The following is a 25,785-nucleotide window of genomic DNA, read 5'->3' as shown; positions in this document are numbered from 1 at the left end:
AACATTGTTATTTTGCCTCAATGGGCACCTTTTTCGGTCTGTTTTTTGAATAAAAATAACTCAAGCTTCAATAAAATAAGTTGTTCCTTCGGGTGAGTTTAATAAAACTTTTGTTTTCCCCTTCAAATGAAATAATGGGAGGGAGTCCTCTGGTCTGTCACTAGATTTCTGCCCTCCACCTGCCTCCTGTGTGGAGCTAAACACAGTCACAGCTACTCTGTATCCTAATCTGGTCAGCGTAGGTTATTTCCATTGGCATTTAGATATATTTACAGTTAACACTCCCTTCTCCCTTCTTTTGGCACCTGGTCCTCATCAAACTCCACCCCTCTGCGTTGTTTGCTGGCCATCTCGGAAGACCTTGCTCACATCCCATGAGTAATCACTGTTTCTGCTATATGAGCAGAGAGGATGCTGGGGTGCAACAGGTCCCAGGCATGATTACATATTAATTAGCACCTTGTGGCTTACTGAAAGACCTGTAAAACTCAACGAATATAACTGGCAGTGGTGCAGTTGGAAGGATTGGAAACCACATAGCCCAGGTCCAGGCACCTCTCTTGATGCCCATTAAACCCATGGCAGAGTCAACCGTCATTGCGTCAACATGAAGAAAATCATTTCCTAAAAGGCAACATCAAAGATGCATTTCTCAAATTTTTACAAAGCACTTCCTGTGTTTCTGCCTAAGTTCTCCCCCAAGAGCTTAATTGCTGACATTGTCTGTGTGACTCAGTCGTCAGTGGTACACACAATTTTACTTATTGAACAAGTAAACATCAGGGACAGTTAGCCTTCATTAGAATGTTACTGCCTCAGATTAATGCTTCATGAATTTCTTTTTTCCTTTTATTTACAAGTCCCCTCCTTCTTCTTTAGCACAATGATCATTATAAAGAAGAAAAGGTACTAAGTACAATTCTCCCATCATTGTTATTCTACATTTGTTTACTAAGCAAGGAAATGTGTCACTAGGAATTGGTTTACATCCCTGGACACTACTTGCAGGCATTTAATTCCTGGATTCAAACGAAACTTTAAAAAGTGATCTAAATGACATGATGTCAAAAGAAACATGTCAAAACAGTGTTGTTATGGAGAGTGCTATTGTGACTAGAAATCATGTCTCTACTTTGAGGGAAACAAAACAAATCTAAGTAGGAATGAATGTATTTTTACAGAAGGCTCTTTGCAAATGACAGAGGCCAGATCTGCTCTCCTGTGGCTCATTTTCTCTTCTGATCCCTCCACCCCATGCTCCTTCAAGTGTGAAGCTCATGTCTGATCGTACGTCTTGCTTAAAACCCTTCAATGTCTCCCTGAAACCTACAGACTCTGAGTGAGCACCTGTCATGGGATCTGCCCACTACCTCCTCTCCAGGCTCAAATTTCCCCATTACACCTGTTATTCCAGCAAACTCCCAAACTATTTTCTTTCCCCACTCAGCACTCTATTGTTTAATATGTGCTACTTTTCTTTCTCAGATCTTTCTATGGGACATGGAGAACCATTCAGATCAACCATTTATGGAGTGTTTGACCTTGTGCAAGTTAAACTTCCCTGGGCCTTCACTTCACCATTTGTAAAATGGGAGCACGAGAGCCACATCTGGGGCTGCAGAGGGCACACTGCAGAGTGCTTCAGAGCCAGACCCGGGGAAGTCGCTCAGTGGGAACATTAGCATTATTGGCTTTATTTTTTAGTTATTGTTATTGTCATCATCCTTTCAAATGGAGCTCAGGCTTTACCTCTGCTGAGCAGCCTTCCTGGAACTCTCTGTGCCACAGACAGATGGAATTACTTCCTTGTACTCTGTTCTTTCTTCTTTATTGCCCTTTTTTATGTCGTTCTTATCACTAATGTGGGACATGGTTTGTCATTACGTTGCTGGGCAATGAAATAATGGGCATGAGGATGGTTCGAGAAGGCCTTGTAATTCATATTTTATGGACCTCCTACAACAGGATGGTTAGGATACAACCATTAATGGTACGTGGATTAATGGGGTTTTCTTTATTTCCTAGGCTTTATAGCTTTGTAAGCTAACAGTTAATGGGTGCTTAACTGTATGCCAAGTATGACTTCGATATTATACTTTATTCTTTACTAAAATATAATGTGACAGATACTCTAATTTTCATTTTATATATATGGAACCTGAGAGCCAAAGTCAGACTCTTAGCTCAACAATACTTTGCTCTGAACTGCAGGGTATCATTGGTCTTTGGGACTCTAGCGTGTAAATGTGTTGTATGCATTTTCATTTCCAATTCTGTTGCAGGTACTCCTTCCAAGATGAGGAAGACATGTTCATGGTAGTGGATCTCTTGCTGGGCGGGGACCTGCGTTATCACCTGCAGCAGAACGTCCGCTTCCAGGAAGGCACTGTGAAGCTCTTTATCTGTGAGCTGGCCATGGCCTTGGATTACCTGCAGAGCCAGTGCATCATCCACAGGTCAGTCAACTGCAGGGGCACAGCCTCAGGCTCCTGCCCAGGAAGGAGTCCACAACCTGGGACATTCCACAGGTCCTTGTTGAACATGGCATTTAATCCTTACCTAATTCTTTCAACAGTCCCCTGAGGTCGGGTTGTTGTCAAAAGAAACTAAGCACGTTGTACCCAAGGCTACTGTTAGTAAACAACAAGACCGGAAGCAATGAATATTGGTGATACCCTATCGCTAAGCCTAGACGAAGAAGAGAAAAGGTGACATATAGAAGCTTAATTAATATTAAAAGTAGGAATTAATTGAAATAGAAATTAAGGCAGTTCATGAAAGGGAAATAAACAACAGTGGGAAGGATGAAAATTGAGAAAATTTGAGTCCTAACATCTGCCTGTCATCCCCCATACTGAGTCCCCACTTTGTGTGCTGCAACAGAAGTCAGCGAAAGCAACGTGTCTCCTCACTTGAGGCATTTATTTTAAATAAAGACAAACACAGTTGAGCCTTGAACAGTGAGTGGGTTAGTGGTGCTGATCCCCCCGACTCGGGTGAAAATCACACATAACTTTTGACTCCCCTAAACATAACTGTAGTCATCCCTCAGTGTCCGCGGGGGACTCTCGATGCTCAAGTACTTATATAAAATGGCACAGAATAATTCATGCAGTCCAGCCTCCGCATCTGAGGATTCCCAACTGCGAATCAAAAATTATGTTTTTGACCCAAGGTTGGTTGAATTGGCCAATACCAAACCCAAGGATAAGGGAAACCTACCGTGTATTTACTGGGGAAAATCCACATATAAGTGGACCTGCGCAGTTCAAACCCATGTTGTTTAAGGGTCAACTGTAACACATGTAGCTATATACCCAAACAGACAATAGAGAAGGAGGGATAATACTTTACATTTGTAAAGAATTAGGTACTTTTAATGACGATTTTCCATAGACTATCTCACTTGATCTCAGTAATAATTTGTGATAAGTGATAGAGCAGATACAGTTAGACTAGTATTAAATATGAGAAAACCATAATTAGGAGACATTAAATTAAAATCATCCAGGTCATTTATAAGAATTTTGAACCTAATCACTATCATAGCAGCTACTGTTTACTAATGACTTACTACCCAGCAGGCATTGCTAAATACTTCCATATTTTATCTTATTAAATTCTCAAAACTCAAGGAGGACTCCCTCATTTCATTATAGTATCCCCACTATACAGATGAGGAAATTGTGGCTGAAAGATTTACCAAAGACAATTGATAAATGGCATTGCCAGATTTAAACCTACTTATCTCTAATCTTAGAGTAAGAGCTCTACTATCCAAATTTGCGTTGATTACACATCTGAAATATATGTAATGATTATACATCATTAATTGAAAAAATCAACACATGTGATTTTGCTACCGTCATCTCTAATCCTTAAAGAATTTGCTGAATTTTTAAAGTGCAGTTATGTCTTTTAGTAAAAAGTTGGCTAGATCAATATTTACCTGTGACTAATTGACATTTATGTTTATCTGAATTAGTGCAGAGCCTGTGGATAACGATGCAGCATCATAAGTTAGAGATTCTCATCCATCCGGGCATCATGGACTTTTTTTTTTTTTTTTTTTTTTTTTTTTTAGCATTGGTCCTGTACACTGACATAGTTATGATTTAATTTCCTGTCTTTGGAATGGCATATTTGTATTGGAAATGTGCTCTTCGGGCAACAGATGAATGAAAGCAGACCAGTGAATCATTCATGATGTAGATTCTTGGAAGCAAATTTACATACCTGGTATTGTCGATAACTAGGAATCCAGTTCACAAGCAATCTTCCCCTCATACTATCTCCTATACTCGTTTCTGGTCCGGGGAGAACTGTTCATATGTGTAGCCTATGGAGTCCTTCTCAGAGATGAATTGACATGCCACAGTTTGTTTTGGTTGTTGACGCTGTAGATCTCAGAAATGATGGCAGGAAAGATGGGAAGCCAGCATGGTAAGAGCCAGCCTGCTTCCCCCTTCCCTGTTTGAAACTGGTTCTGTGCCTTCTTTCTCTGGGCTTCATTTCCCCTGTCATCGCGAGATGCTATGAGCATTTTTAGTATCCCCTTAAAACTGTGTTCCAAAAGGAATTCAGGAGGAAAAAGACCAAACCAAACCAAAACCTGATGTACTTAGTACCCGCAAGGAGCTTATGAACACCAAATATCATTGTTCTGTTCTTCTCTCCCTCGTTGTTTATTGCCCCATTATCGTTTTGCCACTTTAATAAGAAACCAAGAATTAACCTTCCGTTCCTTGTCCTTTACACACCCACAATCATATTACTTCATGCCTGTCTTCAAAAGGGCCTCTTTGTACTGAAGTGTCTCCTTACCACGGCACACGAATTGAAAGCAAACTCAATGACATTTTAAATACTGTATTAAAATGAGATGACATCCTCTTGAGATCAAAAAACAATTCAGATGTAATTCTATTGCCTACAAGGACCACCTGGCCTCCCCATGTGCAGTATTTTCTAGGCAGTTGTAGCATCTTGTACCTTACCTGAGGAGTTGTGACATTCTGGGTGTGTAATTAATTAATGTCTGTCTGCTCCACTAAATTGTAAACTCCTTGAGTTAGGGCCACGTGTGTGTTGTTTTTTACTGCATAATCAGTGTGCAGCAAAGAATATGAAGGAATGAACACTGCCTGACCCACATGAATGGCTGGTTGACTAGAAACCCAGGCTTACAAATAACAAAAACAAAATATAAATATAGGGCGTTCAAGCCAAAAATTTTAGACCTACCTTGGTCTTCTCATTGGGTGATCATATAACACGTCATCCAAACCAGAGTACTCCTGAGAATGAAAGGAGTTGCTATTAGTAATTATGCTAGGATAACAGGCCAAATTCAAAAATGTTCTGGGAAAATTGAGACATACATCAACATCACTAAGGCTTTCCAAGACAGCAGTGATCATAGCCTTAACTGTGAGAGAGCTCTTACAACCAGGACTTTGTGCCCTCAGAGTACTAGGTATCAATCTGAAGTGGTATCTGTTTGAAATGGTGTCAAATGGCTTAAAAACATGGACATGGTAAAAATAAGCGGTGTCTCTTTGTCTACGGCATGTAACGGATAACAACGGTGGCATTCCGAGGGTGGGGCTTGTGGGACAGAGTTAAGAGCATGGGGAGCAACATAGAAGAAGAGATGGAGGCTTCTAATTCTAAAATCTCTTCCTTCAAAAGAATCAGAAAATTCATACTGGATTCGACTGAATTTAAGATAACAAAACACCTCTCAGCTACTTAGAAGACTAGGTTGTAAGATACATCCTGAGTGCCAAGACATTAAAATGTGAATGTAGAACAAGAATTGATGAAATATAACAGATCCCCCCAGACAAAGAAAGACCATCTGCATAAAACTCCAGCTATAAAACATGACCTCTAAATTCCGATCACAAAAATAAATAACAAAAAAATAAATTGAGATTGGAACCATTTTGCCTTTGGACATGGTAAGAGATTCAAAATTGTCCATAGCAGTCAGCAAATGTGTGTGGAGCAGGAGGCTGCCATTTACTGAGGGTTTCCTGGGCACCAGGCACTCTGCTAAGCAACTGTGAATTATTTCATTCAATCTGCCCCAAACTCCAAGAGGCTGATGGTGTTATTGTTTCCATTTTACAGTTGATGAAACTCTGGGTCAGGAAATAACTTAGCTAACGTGTAGGTGGGACATCACCCGAAAGAAGCACAGAGCTCTTAGTCACCCTACGGATATTGATGGAGCACAGTGGTAAACCCGGAGGAGGGCATGGTTTGTAAGCCATGACCCCCTGCCTTCAGGTTCCCACAGTCTCGCTGCACAGGTGAAGATGATCCATAGGAACCAACAGATTACAGGACAGCCTCAAACTAGAAGTGAAATTATGTGAGAAAGACCAAAGTCATTCAGAGAAGATGATGAGTTTGGGTAACAAAACAAAGTTTCTTGAGACCTCGGAGGGTTTAAAAAGCATCTTACTATCCAGAGCAGGAAAGAGAGTCTAGTCCTTGTAAGGGAAACTAAACGAAAGTACTCATTTGTCCCTCTGTGGGAACACTGAATGGGCTGTTTTAATTTTTTTGTTTGCATTGACTTTCCTGCCAGCCATGTCGAGCCTAGTTATTCTTTTAAACACCATAGGTCCTGTTTCTGCTATAAACTCCAAGTGAGACATAATGGGGTTTTGTTTCATTTCGTTTGGAGATAATTTTTTTTAAATCCACAGACTTGAAATTTTTCCTGTACTTTCCTAAATACGTGGACTGTTTAGCTAAATTTCCTCAATTTTAGAATTTTTCTTTTCTATACTCATAAAAGACATAGCATTGCATAACGACCATTAATTTTGAATTGTACCGTTAGACAGTTCTCGTTAGTCAAGAAGTCAAACGTTTTTCTATGAGTATGGCTTTTAAAATCAGCTTTAGCTTCCAAATTACACACAATTTCTAATTCAATATTCCCTTTTACTTACATCAAATCAGTGAATAAAAATTTTTAAATGTGGACAAAATGATTATTCTTTAAAAAAAAAAGATAAGGAAAATAAAACTCATCACAGTCCTTTCCATGGGACAGTCCTATTTGATTTATGGATTGCCACAGTATCTGCAGTGAATAATGTGATGGAAAGTATTAATTACAGTCCACAACAGTTTGTATTCACTCCCTTGTTAGATGTCAAAGAAAACTCAATTATGAATTTAAACTAATGAGAAGAATTCTATGGGACAGTTGAAGAGTAAGTCATCTTGCATCAAAATACTAGTTGAGTAGATGTTTGTTTCTTTCTCTTTCTAAGAATTACTCCCACTCTCATGAAGTTATAACTCACCACTGTCTAAATTCCTATAGGAATATGATAAAAATCAAATTAGGCAATTTGTGTAAATAATTACGGTACAAGAGAAAGTCGTAAAAATTTCCTCTGCAATTGATCACTGATACATTGAAGTGGGAATAAAGAAAACTTATGATTGTAAAAAAAAAGACAGGATTGTATTTTTATTCATCACCTTCGTCTTCTTTGCCATAATAATAGAAACCATTAAGTGACACCCAGGTTTGTCTTAGAGACTCTGTAAGATGCATGTAGAAATTGGTCTCCCCCATTCCCCCTTTGGATTGCAGTCACTACTTGTGAGAAGTTTCTATCATTGTTCTAGAAATCATCATCTTAATAGTGAAGAGAAAAACTTAGGAATAATGCTTCTATCATAAATAATTCAAAACCTGATTCTTGAGCATGTTCGCCAGACAATACTCAGTGTCGACCTCCGAAGGCGAAAGGACCGATGACTCCCCTTTGTCTAGAGGTGGTAATATAATAGTGTGAAAGGAAGTCAAGTAAACACTTCAAAACTCACATCATAAATGTGTTTAAATTTGGTGGCATATACCGTAAATAAGCAGGTATGTCTGTGTCCTGAGCTACACATGCACACGTGACACTCACACTCACAAAGGTCATGATCACACTTGTAATGGTAACCCTTGGATCACAATATTTTTGATAAATCATTGTCTCTCCCTCCTAAACTTATGAGTAGAGACTACACTTCCCTCATGTTCTAATCCCTGGCATATAATCTAAATCAGAATGGTTGCTGAATAAATGGATGACTGACCAAATTAATGAGGACAGTATATACACATGATCCTTGGAAGGATGTAGAAGGTAGAGCTTGCTATGGATGATGTTATCTTTTAATTTCTTCCATGCATTCCCTTTGTGTGTTGATGATGTATGGGGCTTTCCTCCATGCTCTTAATTTTTTATACTGTGTAACGAATTACCAGGAATGTATTGACTTAACATACCAATTATCCCATAGTTCTTCATGTGAGGAGTCTAGCTACATTTTAGCTGGGTTCTCTGCAAGTCTACAGTCAAGGTGTTGGCTAGAACTGGGTTCTCTTCTGGGGGCTGGATTGGGCAAGGGTCTGCTTTCAAGTTCAGTCAAGATGTTATCAGAATTCATTTCTTTGTGGCTACAGGACTCATGGCAGCTTATTTCTTCAAATTCAGTCAAGAGAGAAGATGCTAGAGAGGGTCTACTAGCAACATAGTGTATTTCACTGAATAACTTTCACACACACACACGAGTGACATCCCATCTCCTTTGCTATATAATATTGCTTAGAAGCAAGCCATATGACCAACACATACTCAGGGGCTGGGGATTATGCAAGTTGTGCTACACCAGCATCGTACACCAATTTTCTGTATGACCTTAAACATAACCCCAAACTTTCCTGTCAAGCAAGCGGTGAGGAGGTTTGACACGATGATCAGGAATGCTTTTTCCATGTCTACGAGTCTAGGGTGATTTCCTCTCATCCCTGGTAGGATGCTCTTCAAAGTGCGATCTCATTGTTCTTCAGTTCCCTACCACACACCTGTTTCTCCCCAAGGAGGCTGCTCCCCAAGAAGGCTGCGTGACAGCAGTGAACTGTCTAAAGACCATGTGAGAGTGAGGTGTGATAAACAGCTATTAGCACATTTAATAATCACGGTCTTACTGGCAGTTCAGTTGTGAACCAAAATTATTTGTTTTAACCAAAGTCTTCGGTTTGTTAATCAGAGATCTTCTAGGCTGAGATTTCATCTTCTTTTCCGACTCACTGTAGTATCTTAGAAGTCACATTTTATTTTCCTGAGATGAAAATTTGTAGGAAAAAAATAAGATCTTTTTGCAGCTAATCATTTTAGTCAACAATCACTGAGTGACAGATGAGCTCCTGATGAATGAACTTGCCAATGGTGACATCCCAGCTTTCTGATGCTATTGGAATGAGTTATGTAGAGAGATGTTTTTCTAATTCCTGAAGTTGTTTGCTCCTTTCTGCCCATCCACATTTTAACCATTTAATGTATAGTACAAAGTACACCTGTCATTTTCTTAATGACTTAAGGAGAGCTATCATCTATTATGCATATACCAAGAACGAGGCAGTAGGCTTTTAAGTGTTTCTCACACACTGCTTTTTTTGATAGTTGACAATATCACGATCTGGCGAAGTAACCTGCCCAATGTCATATAGTGAGTATACTAAGGATACAAAAATAGGATTAGCTGATGCAAAGACCCTCTTCATATCAGGTTCCCTTGGTTTCACCCTTAATGAAAATAAGAGACATCCTCAAGGTTAGATGAGCTATTTAGTACTGTTTACTCAATAGCAACAATCCTTAGTTTAGATATATAATTTCAGTTGGTATCACGAGTTAAATTGAATTCCCCCAAAAAAGGTATGTTGAAGTCCTAACTCCAACTATTTCAGAATATGACCTTATTAGAAAATAGGGTCCTTACAGAGGTAATTGAATAAAAATTAGTTCATCAGGGTGTGCCCTAATCCAATGTAAATGGTGTCCTTATTAAAAGAAGGAATTTGGACACAAAGATAGACATAGTCAGAGGGAATATGATGTGGAGAGACACGGGAAGAACTCCAAGAGAAAATGGAATCCTGGAAGGAAGGCCAACGATTGCCAGCAAACCAACAGAGGCTAGGAAGAAGAAAGGAAGGGTCCTCACCTGCAGGGGATGCAGATCCCTTGATTTTGGACTTCCAGCCTCCAGAACGGGGGGACAATACATTTCTGGTTTGTTTGTTTTTTTTCAATCACTCAATTTGTGGTACTTTGTTATAGCAGCCTTAGCAAACTAGTACAGTACGTTTTTAAAGTTTATTAGCTGCTAAGATTTCAGTCTTCCCTTCTCTAGCCGGTGCTACTCAGGGAAGCTTCTGTCTTTACTCCTAATATGTTGCTTCAAATATATTATGAGATGGGAGATCAGATAACAAAACTTGTTAGAATTGTTTGTAAAATTAAAGTAACCCTAGAGAATATTCAGTAAGTCAAGTCCATTGGCTTTAGTATGTGGTAACCTATTTCACGTTGCCCAGAGATTATCTTTACTTACTTCTGTATGTCAGATTTGATGAAATATTTCAGCTGTCTGTGGCTTTTTGTAACATTTCTCTGGTACCTCTAAAAGGGGAATTAAGTCTTTTTCAGTTTATCAAAGCAGCAAGTCTGGTATGAGAAAATTATAAAGAATCATAGATTATTTGATTACTTATATAGTACATGTTTCACTTGATGGTGGCTTTCTTCCTTTCGGTATATTGATATTTTGTTTCTTGCAGTGGGATCATAGATTTGGGTTGCAGCTACCACTTTCTATGGCGTGGTTAAGAAAATGCCCCTTCCTTTTGTTGTGCTAAATCTTTCCTTCAGTAGCTCACAAGCCCTTGCAAATATTCTTTTTTCTCATTCCTATAGCAGAAGGGCCACTTAAGCCTCAAAAACAAAATGACAATGCAGTAATGAGGGTATTAGGTTGACATGTTCTATTCAGCACCTGCTCCCAGGCTACCGAATAATGAATGAGCATGAATTACACATTGTGAAAACAGGAGAATCTGCCTTCTTTGTATTATGCAGCAGTTTCAAAAGGAGCTTTCCAAGTGCGCTTTTCACACAAGGCCACCCATTTGTGAAAAAGCAAAGAACTGCTTCTTTACAGGTTAACATTTAACTAGTCTGCACTGAGCTTTTAATTATTTCTATACGGGTTAAGAGTTTCGTTAATATGCAACCTGTGACTTGGTCCAAATTAAATTTTACTTTGCCTGGCACACATTTTAGTACAAAGCTTAAGCGTCATTCTTTCAGGTTTAGTCATTGAACACATAGTATTGATCACTTATTTACGTGCCAGGCACATGGTTTCTGTCCCCTTAGAGTTTATGGTTTAGTTGAGAAAACACAATGAACAAGGAACTAAGTACGTAAATAATCACGTGAGTTACAGGTTGCTTAGTGCTTGGTGGGAAATAAACAAGGATCTAAGAAAGAGAGTACGGGTTTGGGGGTGAAGGGTATTCAGCATAGTGCTCAAAGAAGACCTAGCAAAAAAAATTATAACTATATATGGTGATGGATATTAACTGGATTTCCTGTAGTAATAATATATACAAAGATCCAATTATTGTTATATACCTTAAATGATATATGTCAATTATGTATCAATAAAAAAAAAGAAAAAAGAGGAATCATCATCTAGTTGGTAAGAAAGAGATGGAAGATGAGACTTGGATCATAATAATCCAATCCATCAACTTTTCCCTTCTGCTTTCTGTTCCAAACTATGTTTTTGCTTATAATCTTCCCTCACATTCGCCTACCTCCACCTCTTTTCTTAATTTAGATTTGTTTATGTGACCAATAGCATATAGAATTATATAAATAATATTTTTTCCCCTAAGAACTTGGAGATGACCCAGTCTAGGACAACACTATGTAACGAAGAATTAAACCCAGACAGCAGACCTGTCAGAAAGCTGTGGGACACTGGAGGAGTTGATTTTTGGTTTGGATACACTGATTTTCTTGTTCCCTGTTCTCACAATACCCCACATCGGATTTCAGGGTGAGCAACCTGATTCCAGGATAGGTGCGGCGAAGGGATGTAATTAGCCTATTAAGTTCTGCTAATGTCTTGTAAAGTCATTCAAGCAAGAACAGCAGATATATCAGCTCCGCCGTGGACTCTGTCACAGGGGGCACTGTGTTTGCAGTTCTCTATTTCTAGTTCCCACAGAAAGAATCAACTGATTCGGCAGGACATTGCCTTTTCTGTTTCATCACATCAAGATGCAGTAAAGAATTTCTACAGCATGTGTGTTCCCAGAATTGCACTTTGCCGCTCCCCAAATTCTATAGTCTCCCTTCTGAAACGATAGGCTCAAATTGTGCAGACATCACTTCTTTATCACTCTTACTCTAATGTACATCGCCCACTTGCTAAAAGCATTCAGTTTTTTAGTAGGCCAACAGTAAATACAGTGCATCTGGCAGAGATAGAGATAGTTTTTTTGGAGGGCGAGGGAGAGGATGGTTGTTCTTTTGTTTTTGCATTTTTCTTTAAGAGAAAAATAAATACGTGACTTATTATTCCAGAAGTTTAAGAAGCCAAGGAATCAGATTTACTAATTTTTATCACAGATATTTACTTCAGCACTTCCTTTGTTCTGGGTACTTTTGTAAACCTGGGAGCTAGAACATAGAATACAGAAGAGACTCCTTTCTCTGAGAATTCGGTATGTTAGATGTGCCAGTTTGGGAATTATATTTGATAGAAGGTCATACTGGCCAGGGTGTAGGCTAGAGTAATGACAAATGAATGATTAAGGAGATGGGAATAAGGAAATAGTTGAGTGGGATAGATCGAAACCTTATTAGAGGAAAGTCAGGGAAGTGAGAAGCTAAGGTATTAAGTGTAAATCCACACAGACGTTGTAATCATCAAGAATAATAAATAACAGTGAGCAGAAACTCACCAGCTACCTGCTAATGATGTGTAGGTTGTAAGACACCACCATATATATTTTAACCACAGAATTTGTTGAGAGTGGTGGTGTACTTTTCCGACGCCTTTACGTTCATAGATAAGCTTTTAAGAGGTTCATCTTTTTAAAATCAGATTGATATTTTTGGATTTGGACGATAACTAGATGTCATTTCTGAACATGGCTATACATCGAAAGGTCCTAAAAGAGTCTGTTTTTGGACAGACACCTGGGCCTGCTTACAGACAGTCTGATGATGGCTGTGAGACTGAGCTTGGTCACAGAATCCATTCTGGTCAAAACATATCCAGGTTTGGTAACCACCAAGTTAAAGCATATCATAGATTACCTTAAGTGAAACTATATTACAGATTCCCTTAAGTGAAACGTTTTGGCATAAGTTATTTCATATTTAGGATTATTTGAGAAGACTGAAAAGGAAGTGGTGCTAAATTTCAGAACTAGAAAATCTCGACTTGTTCTAGCAGAAACTTTTGTTTAGCACACAGGTTTATTTTCATTTTCTTTCCCCCAGTACATGAACAAACAGTTATCATACCGCAATTTACCCTATAGTGACTTAGAAGTTACTACATCACATTTTGGAAAAACCATAGACTTAGACTCTGTGCCTATTGATTTTATTTTTATGCTAAAAATCTTTTTCTTTTATAATTGTCTTAGATTTTTCTCATAATCTTTCTCTGAATCTAGTAGTAAACATGCCCCTTTACCACTTTAAACCTTTCGGCATGGTTTCTTGGAAATTTTCTTATCCCCTCCATCCTCATTTGTCTTTATATTTCCTAGGTCCTAGCTTGGTGACTTATCAAAGTAAATATTTAATGAATAAATGCATATAAGATTGAAGTAAGAAGTATCACATGAAACTAATAGGTACCTCTCTGATATCTATATTATTCTTAAGCATCAAAGTCGTTTCTGGGGAAAGTAGTGGGTATAACAATGTGCCTTTAATAAGAAAAATGATGCTCAGGGATTTACAGAAAGCTCCTAAAGTATCAGACCCACAGCAATTCATTTTCCAAGCAAGCCCTCATAAATTTCAGCCACCAAATCATTATGCTGATCTTGCCACACCCAGGTGTCTTCTTTCTCAGCCAAGGTCTCCGGGGCCTCGTCCTCACTTGGCAGACACTGATGCTCACTAGATGCTGGTCTAAAAGAGCAAGAGCCTAACACCTGGTTTACCTCAAGCTTTAAACTGTAGATTTTTGGTGGTACCATAGCACTTTGGTAGATTATATATATATAAAATAATAAAATATAAAAAAAATAAAATAAAATTATTTTTATACATACATATGTGTGTGTGTATATATATATATAAATATTTTTTTATTTTTTTTATTTTTTTTACTTCCCACCAGGCAATGTGAGCCTGGGTGATGGAGTATGCCATTAATCTAGAAACCATCCCTGACATCAAGGAGTTCACGATCCAGTTGGAGAAAAGATAAACATAAGTGTGATAAATGTTATTATGAAATAAGTATACCCTGGGGAACACACAGGAGAGCCACTGACTCAGAATTGGAGAATCAGGGAAGGCTCCCTGCAGGAAGTGGCATCTGAGATATGAGCTAAGGGATAAATTGGTATTGTCTGGGTGCACTGGTGAGAGGGCTCTGATTCCAACGAAGGAATAGCAGGAGGTGAAGGGGTGCAGGGAGCCTCCATAGGGTACCACGTCTTTCTATGTGGCTGGAGTACAGGAGACAGATGATGAAAGGGCCTTTATGAGTGAGTTTGGACTTGATAACTCTTGAAATAATGGGACCCATCAAAGGTTTGGGGTGGAATCTGAAATACTGAGAAATAAGATAGCCATAGAAACATGCAATTTGAAAACCCGTTACATTCATATCATTTTAGCAAATGTACCCTGCACCAGAGAAAAATTTGCCACAGCTTCAGATCACTTATGAAACCAGAATTAACTTTCAGAACCTACCAAACTAATTAAGATACTCAAAGCTCATGGGGCTTCCCACGCACCTTCCTGTTGGGTGTGGCATGAGCCTGGTTCTACTTGTTGCTAAAAGGTTTGTTATTCATTAATATTTTCAAAGAAAGAGGACTCTGACCATCTCGGTCTGTCAAAGACGAAGGTCATCTTATTCAAGGGACATAAAAGCCACTTGACTAGCCTGAAAATGTGTTCCCAAAACCTGTTTCAGAATTTCTTCCCTAATGGGTTCTGTGAATTCTGGTTGACGGGCGTTAATGGTACATTAGTGGGGACAGTAAAAGCCTGAGAGTGGAGGAGCGAGGGCTGTTGTAAATGGCCAGGCTGTCCTCTGACTGAGAACTGCTTACAATCACATTTGTTTCAGGAGAATTTTGAAAACTCTATAGGCCATTCCCCTAAGTGTTTATCATCAACCTACTCCCTTCGTTGGATTCCTCCTATGGAATTGAGGATCTTACCAAAAGCAGGGAAGACTAGTGCAAACCTTCTGATAAACTACCTCAGGAATAATATTTGTTAAGTAACTAGAGACTGATGGCGTCATCCTAAAAAAAAGATTCTAATCTCTTCAAGTTTAAAATACGATCACATTATAGACCTTTTCTTTTTATTTTATAGAGTGGTTATGTTCACTCCAGAGTGACACAGATAAAAAATGAAAATTAGTACTACTATCTCATGACAATTTAAATGCCCCATATGACTCTATGGAGTGATACTTACATGCTTAGACATCATATTCTGCAGCAATGAGTCCGAGCTTTTGAATGAGAACTAGATTCAGAACCGCATTCTTCCATTTATTAGCTCTAACCTTGGGCTAAGTTATCTAACCTCTTTAAGCTAGTTTTCTGATCTAGAAATTGGGGACATTAATGGTAACTGTCACACAGATTCATTGTGGGAACTGAATGAGATTAGGAGTGACTGGGGGCGGCGGGGGCTAGTGTATGAGTTCAACCCTGTGTTAGCATTTTCCCTTTCCCCCTTCGGTTCTGATTGTTTGTTTTATTATGAGCGACTTTCTCTTTTCTTTTCACTCCCCTAGGGATATGAAACCTGACAACATTTTGCTTGATGAACATGGTAAGTAGATGATCTGTTTGCAACCACCATGACTTGCATGTAGAACAAAATCAGTTATCCCCTGCAAAGGAGTATGACACGTGGAAAAGGTGTCTTGCTTGTTTCAGTTGAGTTTTGTAAGTGGGAGGGACAATATGGGGGGACTCTAGTATTAATAGCAGTGGCATAGTGCACCAATACACCCTTAAATAACATTGAATTTACATAATGAGAAAGCCATTCTCTTTTCAATTTTCTTCCACTCCTACTGATTTCTTCGAGAAAACGGTCACAGTTTTCTGGTGCTGGTTTGCCTTAATATCTTTATAACAATCATCTCCCTTTTCTCATTAAGACAGACAGGCCTCAAGCTTAGAGCATTTGGCAGGCAATAGCATTTCCCTAGAAATTGGTGACACTATTTTGTTCTCATTGCCTAAAAGGTTTTACACTTGCAGAAGAGATATCCCATTTTGTGTTCAAAGATCTTTCGGTTTAAAAAATCAGTCAGTTTATAGAAAAATATAAGAGAGATGATGGTATATGTGGTACCCAGCTATGAACGTGATATAGGGATACGGCAAGAACCATGAAGGTGAAAAATGAATGTCTGAAGTTCAAAAAACACTGATTAAAGATGGGCCATAGAACAAGCTTTTGCCAGCAATGATTAAATATGTCTAATCGCTTCCTAATATTTAATGTGCATTTGGATTTATTGGTGCATTGGAGTAGACGTGTAGGACCCGCAGCCTGAGAGTTATAAATGTTAGTGGCAATACGATCCTTGTTATTTTTAGAAAGCTGCTAGATGAATCGGAAATCTGCAAAGCTCCTTATTCATTTGACTTTAACAGAAGGGATTTGCAAGACGGACTAAAACCCCAAGTACCATCCATTGCTCATTATTTATTTACCCAGCCACATTTTAAACCGGATTGGCCAGCCCCCACCTGTGCTCCGAGGGCTAAAAAACACTTTTGCGTGTGGCCTCCAATTTCAAAGCTCAGGGTCATAATTTATTTATAGACTGTCTAAAAAGATTTTTTCCACTTTCTTTCAACGCCTTATTTCTTCCTTCTCTTTACTGCTTCTGACATTTGGGAACGGATTCTCTGTATTTCAGAAATGTGAGCAAATGGTGAAGGTGACTTTCACCAGCCGTCCCTGCCTTAAACAGGAAGCAGGATCTTCTCTCGCTCTGCTGCAAATAAACTATGTGGAGTTTCACAGTAGTGAAGAGAGCCTCCCCGAGCCACAGAGGCCTCCTTTGCATGATTTAGGAAAGGGTGCTCTGTCTGCCCACCGCAGCCTTACAAAGGTGCGTGGCTGTCTGGCCAAGCAGAACCAAGCTGAGGTTCTGTCCCATCTGCCCCAGTTTCTTTGTGTACAAAATGTTGCTCTTCCACTTGTTGAGGCCCTAAATGGAGACATATAGGTCTTATCAATCAAAACCTGCTCAGGATTTACCTTCCATTTCAGAGAACGGTGTTTTTAACCTTGGATCTCAGATGTGGTTTTATCTTGTCTTAACCGTGAGCTCATCCTGTTCTCTCTCATTCAGCTTCTTTCCCCTCCTCATGGTCTTGTCAACTTGGTGATGGTAGATTAGGAGAAAGGTTCAGAAATAAATTGATCCTCTCGTTTAACCACCCTTAGAGGCTACTAACACCGTAATTAAGTGCACGGATTCTGCAGCCAGATTGCCTGAGTTCAAAACCCTATTCGCCTACTAACTGAGAGCATCAACCTGTTCCCTAAACTTTTCTGCACCTTGGTTTCTTCAGGGATGAAAGGAGTACCTACCTCCTACAGTCACTGTAAAGACTCACATACTATACATAAAGTGCTTGATTGCAGTGTCTGCCACAAGGAAACCACTCAGTAAAGTTAAGTACTAGTCTGAGTCCATGAGGCAGTTAGGGGCCTTTTCTCTCCTAGAGAAGCTTAGACGATTTCATCTAGTTTTATGCGGCTTTGCCTGCATCAGATGGAGGAGGTGCCGGGTATGTACCTGTCTTGAACTAAAGAATTAATTTGATTCCAGAAGGGATACACCAAAGATTCTAGGTGTCTATGTGTTAGGTCTTGTGTTTAAACAGTTTTCTTGAACGCTAATTCTCGTGTAACTACACTGGCAATGGCCCGTTCTGCTTTCCTTCACGTGTGCAGGGAGCTAAACCCACTTCTCAGGGTGTCTTATTCTTGGTGGGGTTGGGGCTCAGGTGCTTAGAGACTGTGAGCAGTCACCCCAGCTGGCCTGCAGGACAGTCCCAACTGTACCTCCTCTCTGGTGTACGATTTACAGTGACCCCTTTCGCTCTCGAGTTTTTGGGTTTGGACGACGAATTAAGGTGAGGCTTTTCTATATTATGCTCCCATCCTGAACTCAGCTTGAGAGTCACTGCAGTTAATAAAAGAAGCATTGCCTTGAGAAGGATTGGATACTTGAATGGGATAGAAGCAAACAAACAAACAATATTGAGAGCTAGTCTCTAAACATTGTCCTGAGATCTTCTGGTGAAAATAATTTTTTTGGCAGGGGGGAGTGGGGAGAGGAGAAAATAAATTTTATTTACTTTTTTCTTATTCAGATTCTGAAAAACTAAGGCCTTTAGGCATTGTTCGGCAAGTATAATCAATCACTTTTCAATAAGTCAGTTCCTGTAACCCATTACCCTGAGCTCATTGCCTAGAGCTGCTCTTGTGAGAATCTGCTGTACCACAAATCAGTGCCTGCTTTTTGGAGGGTCTTCTGGTGTGGTCTGCCATATCTCACTATTTGAAATCCTCATTTGTCCTCTCTATCTACATTTATATTTCACCCCTGATGGGCCATCCTATGCACCTCTTACATGGAGATTTTAGCAGCCATGAAGGATGAGTGCCTATTTCTGATGTGCCTCCTACGCCCGCCCCGCTAAGTCACCTGTGTATTACAGCACATTGCTTATGTTTTCATCCAGCACCATTCAGTTTCGTATTTGTCAGGAAAGTTTCATATTGGAAGGAGCTAAATCCTTTTATAGAATGGAGAATCTTTCCATGGTGTGAATGAACATTGCTGGCACATCAGAACTTGACTTTAAAAATGTTTTTAATTTAGAGCATACGCGCTACCGTTCTCCCCAAATGTCTCACTCACTAGTTCCGAGCCCAAGATGGCATTAGATCTTGGATGGCTCAAAAATCAATTGTCCTGATATGTATTTTCATATTCTACCAATGTAAGTACTCCATCCAATTCTATCAATTCCATAGTATCTAAAATTCTTGTGTTTTTCTTAAACTGTCCAGGAAATAAATGCTGTAATCAGAGGAACAATATTGTCTGTCTGGTATTTCTGAGAAAATGACAATTATGGCATCCTCTATAATTTAGGCTTCTTAATATCATCCTACGGGGTATAAAGAAAAGCAAAAACACAGTCCAGGGGTGTGAGGAAGAACTAAACCTGCTACCTTAACAGCTCCTCCCTTGCAGAGTCCCAAAATGTGCCTAAACATTAAGTGGGTGGCATCTTTAAATATATATAGTATATATATAAATACTGCATATATATAAATACTGTGCTCTCTGTGACACTGGAGTTTCTGATCATGACAAACAGCAATGATTGAACACTTACTTCCTGCTAAATGCTGAGCTGCCTTCCACCATCCACCATCGTTATTTCATTTGTTCTTTCCAATAACCTTGTGAGAAGATTATCATCCCAACTTCACAGAGAATGTTGCCTTCTTAAAGTAACACAGCCAAATAGTCTGACTCCAGAGAACAGACTCTTAACCACAAAGTCTCTAGGCTCACTTATTTTGTATCAAACCTTTTTAACCTGAGCGTGACCCATGCAGAAAAAGAAAAAGAAAACACTGAGCCCCCCTATGTACTATGACAGGGTGAGTTACAGAAATCATCTGTTGGCACCACTCAGGCAGTAGAAACCTCCACTTGCAGCTAGATGAGTGCTACTTTTACTCCTTTAAAATGTCATCACATAAACACAAAACACTTTTGGCACAAAACAAACCCTGGCAATAAAGGCAGTGAGATTTATCTTCAGTAGCAGACCGGATGCTATCAAAGAGTAGATAGTGAAGTGTGGCAGGGGGAGCGTGGCCTGTGGGATGAAGAAGGAGAATCAGATGACAGCCCCTCCAGTTACAGGCACATCTCATCAAGACCACAGCCACATTTAAATGGAAATGCCCACACTCGAGACCCTCTGAATGCACATGAGTTTCCTGCCAACAGCTAACACAACGAGCTGGTCTGCCTGAGCTTCTGGCGCTGCCCCCTTCCTCCTCCTTGCTGTAAGGGCAAGAGCCCTGATGAGCTTTGCAGGGCCTGCTCGCGGGTGAACGGAAGTGTTAGACCTGCACTCCAACGCCGTGAATGTTAGAGCTGAGGGAGATTCTAGAGATCATCTAGTCCATCCATTCTTTTTTTTTTTTTTTTAATAAAGGGAAACTTAGGTTCAACAAGAATGGGCCTTAAAGTCTGCAATGTATTAGGGGCAGAGTTCGGGGCAGGACGCTGGCTCCCAGGCTAGGACTCTTTATACAACTTCCTTATAAATAAAACTTGATGTTTTCCCCCCGCTTTCCCTTGATGAGATATTGTGCTGGGGATCGATAAGGGGCAACCTGAACTATCAGACAAAATCTGCTAATGAGATTTCAGAAAAAAGAGGAGGAGAAAAGGACTCTTAGCAAAGAAATAGAGTAAGTCCTCACTTAACATCAATGGTAGTTTCCTGAAAACCACAACTTTAAGCACGGCAACATATAATAAAACCAATTTTACTGTAGGTTAATGTATATAACAACAAGAGTTAAATTCCTACAGCATATTTCCGATCATAAAACATTACCACGCTTCTAAATGATGATCCAATATATTCCTAATATAAAACATTGAAATAAATGTGAGCTATATGTACATTTAAGAAAGATTAATAAAAATAAGTAAGAATGATTTCCTAACCGATTTATTTCAGTTCAGGGGTGTGTTGGCTGGAGCCTGCCCCAGCAGCTCGGGGTGCAGGGTGGGACAAGGCACCCTTCCACCCCACGGCCCACGTTGACTGAGAGTGGGACAACGTAGACGCACCAGTTCAACTCGTGTGCACATCTCGGGGATGTGGGAGGAAACCCCTGCAGACATGGGGAGAGGTGTAAAATCCACACCCACAGGGCACCCAGCTGGGAATCCATTTTTTTCGTCAACATTATAACCAAACCACATTCAATGAAACAACATTATTCGGGGACCTGCTGTGTCTGCATTCACGTCTGCTTTGTAGTGACAGTGTTTGTCTCTTAGGAAAAAAAAAAAAAAAGATCCCCTAAGAAATCCTTGGAAATTGGACATTTCAAATAGCGCTTGGCTGCCTCCCTCTCGATACGTACAGGTTATATACCAACTTAAAAATGTTGCGGACAAAAATTGCCTCTTCTTCCCCAAAGTTAAAACTTCCTGAGGTTGAACTACAGATTTACAGAGACTCATCTTTGCATATCATGTTCTGGCTGCTGGAGGGTTCCTGATTGACCATACTGGTCGGTCTTCAGGACAGAATAACAGCTTTCACTGCCAGCAACCCAAATGCATGCAGAAATTTACAGACGAAGCTCCAGATGCTTCCAGTGGGAAGCGTGGTTGTGCCACTGGACTGAATGGACGTAATGCTCTCTGTGGTCCTTCTCTCCCGCCAGGGCATGTGCACATCACAGACTTCAACATCGCCGCGATGCTGCCCAAGGAGAGGCGGATCACCACCATGGCTGGCACCAAGCCTTACATGGGTATGGGCTTTGGGAACGGCTGTCGTGACTTAAGAGTGAGGCTTTTGTTTTTCATTCCTGTAGATGCCATTTATTAAGGGTCCACTCATCTGTAGGGACTTGCAGCAAGAAATGACAAGTGCCCCTTCTGACTTTACCTGGGGAGCCTCTGATTTCACGGGTCTGAGGTGAGCTTCAGTTCTCGATTTCGCAAACGCCCCATCTGATCTTGCTCAGGGGGGAAACAGATTACATTTTGAAAACACTATTTTTTGAGTTATTTGGGACAGCTTCTACCCACTTCTTAACAAAGTATTTTAAAACATATCGACTAATGGCCTTTGTGTGCTTAGCACTGAATCAGATGTGGGTGACTTTGTAGTGAGCAAAACAGACAAGGTCTCCAGCCCATAGAGCTTACTCTCTAGTGAGATTTAAAAAAACAAAACAAAAAAGAGCCAAATAGAGAAGACGCAGTAATAAGTAGGATGGTGATTAGCAACGCGGTATTATTATAGCCATTATTGACATGATACTGCATTACATGCAGAGGACTATAAAGTTCACAAAGTACCTTCCAGTTACAATTTTAATTTCTGTTTTATTACAACCATCCCATGAGTTCTCTTCTTTTTTAAAGATGAGGAACTGGGTTTTGCCTAAAGATTTAAAATTTACCCAGAGTGTAGTCAACTAGGTCTCATAATTAATTGTTAACAGATTTATACAAATCCTACGTTCTGTTGTTAGAGGCGGCCATCTCTGTACAGACATCATTCTGGCATAAATAGCCCTAGACTTGTGCACCCCCAGATGTAAAAAGGGAGATCTGTTGCCCTTTGTGGTCATACACTATTCAGGAAAAGGGACTTCTTCCTTCCCTCGTCCTTCTACTCCTAAGATAGGTGAGTCGAATCTCAAGAGAATTATCTGTAAAGTCTGTGCGTGAGTGGGAGATGAGATGCCTGGTGTCATTTCTGCTTGATGTCTGTTTAGACACTGGTCCCTGAGTTAACAGAGCTGCACTGGCCCTGGTGTGTAAATGAGTTTGGAGTCAAGTCTTGCTGGGAACTACTCTAGTAGGAGAGAGACAGACTGTGGTATGTGGGGAGTGGGTGGGAGGAAGATTAGCCAGAGGATGTGGTCCAGCTCCAGTGCCCAGGGGATACAGCCTGGAGGCTCTGTCACCATGGCTTATTGGAGACACCACTAGTCCCGCCAGAGCCAAACTATGTGACAATCTCCAGAAGTGACACCAAAGCACAGAGTGGTGTGAACGCTTTTAGTAATTCTGCTGCGCAGTCAGGGTTGAGAAACTCTGCAGCTGACCATGAGCCCTGTCAGCTCTTAGAAGCAACTAAGACGGATTGCCCTGTGGCAGGGGCGGCGGCAGGCTGGGCATTCATATTAGGATCCCTGTGCCTCCACTACTCCTCTTCCCGTGTTCTAAAACGAGTGCTACTTTCTCAGAAAAGAGAGGAGGTGTGTGAGAACCAGACTGTTGTCTATTCCCCTACCAATGTGGCTGAATCCAAGCTAGCGATGCTGAGGAGCTTTGAATCAGATATGTGATATGTTTTAAAGTTCACAGGCCTGAATTTTAGAGTATCTAAACTAAATGTTTTAATAAGCAAAAGGGATTAAAATTTATTAGGCAACAGTCTGAGCTATCATCAAGCGAGCCCATACTCAGCAAACAAGGATGGCTAGGAACTGCACGGCTGTCCGCAGAGGAGAGAATTAACATGACATGCTTCCACTTGAGTTCATTATGATGATTAAAGCAGATGATGCTGCTGGTTAAACTGGTGGGATCAAGTTGGGAGCGGAATGAATTGCACTGGCTAGATATGGTTATAGTCATTCACAGGCAAAATATCTAAACTTGAAATCAAGGGCAAGGGCAAGACCACTTTCTTTTACTATTTCATTCTCTTCCCCGTGTAACTAAGGAGAGAAAAGAACCCCTACACGCGGGGCCACCTCACCTTCCACGATAAAGAACTCCTCCATGGCAAAAATGAGCCGTATTTTTCATGACGCTCAAACGGCTGCAAATTTCCCAGCTTCCAGTTATCAACTGGCGGGGGAACAAACCCTTGTCACTACTAAAATAATGGACGCATATAATTCAGTCTATTTTCTGCCTACAACCGACAGTCCTCGAATGATGAAAAAGACTATCCGCGCCTGCTGGTCTGATGGGTTAATTCCGCAGGTTTCCTGGGTTTCCATATTAAGGGCTATTTTCTGAAAGCCAAATCAGAAAATGTGCATCTGGGTTGTCTAGGCCTGGTTTCCATGGTGAGAGGAGTAAAGGGAGGCACCTTTCTTTTCTCTCCCCGGTAATTTTAAATACAATATCCGTATGATTTAATTCACCTCAGAATTGGTATTTCTAGTCCTTTCACAACATCCAGAGCTTGAAAATTGGAACCTGGTCAAGTTTCTCTGTGCCTCTCCGTCTTCGCCCTTATAATTAACAATTACTAACATTTATTGAAAGCCTTTTGTGGACCAATGCGTTAGATGTTTTACATTCATTTACTCATTTATTTGTTTCTCGACAACCCTGTAAAGCAGACTATAATTATCAGCATTTAACAATGAGGAGAATAAGAAGCTAAGTAATTTGCCTAAGATCACATGACTAGTAATTGAAAAAGCCGAGATTTAAATCAAGCTCTGACTTTAGAAAATCAAGCTTTTCCCTGAAAGGGAGAGAGAGAATTTTTTTTAAATGTCATTTGTGGTTCTTAAATGATTGTAAGCCAATTTAGGTAGGCCAAACCATTAGCAGGGTTTCTTGTTTCATTAAAAAGTGAATATGTCTGTCATTGTTTATCTCTTTATCCAGAAGTTACCCTTGGCGTTGATTTTTGGCTGGGAGTCTTTCTAAGAGTTATCATGCGTGAAAGGCTGCTTTCTCTTTCTAAAAATTATGTTCCCAATAATTTGTCAAAATCTACCTAACAGACATTCGCCAGCACTCATTTGATAGCTCTCCTGTAAGATACTAATTAGCAATTAACCAGAAAGAAAAAAAAAATCTAGAAAGAACATTGGGATGCAATACTGAGTGAAGTTTACAGGGCTATACAACATCCATTAATATGAGATGCTGAGCATATTATGAAGGAGATTCTTGGCCCTGGAAATGAGAAGAGGAGCAGCCTGTCGGTTCTTAACCTCCTTCCATTCACGGTCTACTTCCATGCTCCTCCCCATCACTTCTTTCTCTCTCCGCGGAGGTCTTTGTGAATGAACAGAAGCTAGATCACTTGGAGATTAACCAATTAAAACATTCTTCTCCAAATTAAAAACAAATTCACTGTAGGAAATGATTTTTAAAAAAAAAAATCTATGAAATCAGGATAATTCTAAAAATCTATGTCATAGAATCACTTCGAGAATTTAATAATATAATAAATTTTAAGAACTTAAAGTGCTTGGGGTATAATAAACTCTATATGATACCCATTATTATTGTGATTACATTAAAAAATAAATGTAAGTTACAAAAATAACATGCAGATAAGCAAAGGAGAAATTAAATAAATCCCTCTACTTACAGGTATTTATGATTTCCTTGCAGAACATTTTATCTACACATACAGACACACAACATTTTTTTGTTTTAAAGTTGGGTCATACTGAATTTTTTGTAACTTACATTTATTTTTTAATGTAATCACAACAATAATGGGTATCATAGAGTTTATTATATCCCAAGCACTTTAAGTTCTTAAAATGTATTATATTATTAAATTCTCAAAGTGATTCTATGACATGGGTTTTTAGAATTATCCTGATTTCACAGATTTTTTTTTAAAAAAATCACTAGAGGGAAAGTGACATAATCATAATCATACAGCAAGTGACTGATAGAGCACAAAGTTAAACCCAAGTCTAAAAACATATCTTGCCTCAAACACAGAGGGTGATGAAGATATAATGTTACTGAGCTCATCCTATGTGCCAGACACTGTCATAAGAGCATGTATTATGCCCTTTAAACTACATACAATTCTATGAGGCAAGGACTATCGTTATTCCCACTTGAGATGTATAGACTGAGAAATTA

The 25,785-nt window shown here is 39.7% G+C and overlaps 1 protein-coding gene across 2 annotated transcripts in view; it reads left to right on the top strand.

Annotated features, from left to right (window-relative positions):
- The window catches only part of STK32A (serine/threonine kinase 32A), a 90,018-nt gene that overhangs the window by 39,606 nt on the left and 24,627 nt on the right, over positions 1-25,785 (top strand). For both annotated transcript variants that reach the window (XM_036225225.1, XM_036225224.1), the window contains 3 exons: positions 2,283-2,456; positions 15,898-15,935; positions 21,633-21,722. In XM_036225225.1, coding sequence (XP_036081118.1) covers positions 2,283-2,456; positions 15,898-15,935; positions 21,633-21,722 — 302 coding nt within the window. The remainder of the gene's footprint in view (positions 1-2,282; positions 2,457-15,897; positions 15,936-21,632; positions 21,723-25,785) is intronic.

Source organism: Rousettus aegyptiacus, unplaced genomic scaffold (genome assembly GCF_014176215.1).
Source record: "Rousettus aegyptiacus isolate mRouAeg1 unplaced genomic scaffold, mRouAeg1.p scaffold_m13_p_7, whole genome shotgun sequence".
Classification (NCBI taxonomy): Eukaryota; Metazoa; Chordata; class Mammalia; order Chiroptera; family Pteropodidae; genus Rousettus; species Rousettus aegyptiacus.
Note: the sequence above shows the minus strand (reverse complement) of the source record. Positions and strands in the feature narration are given on the sequence as shown.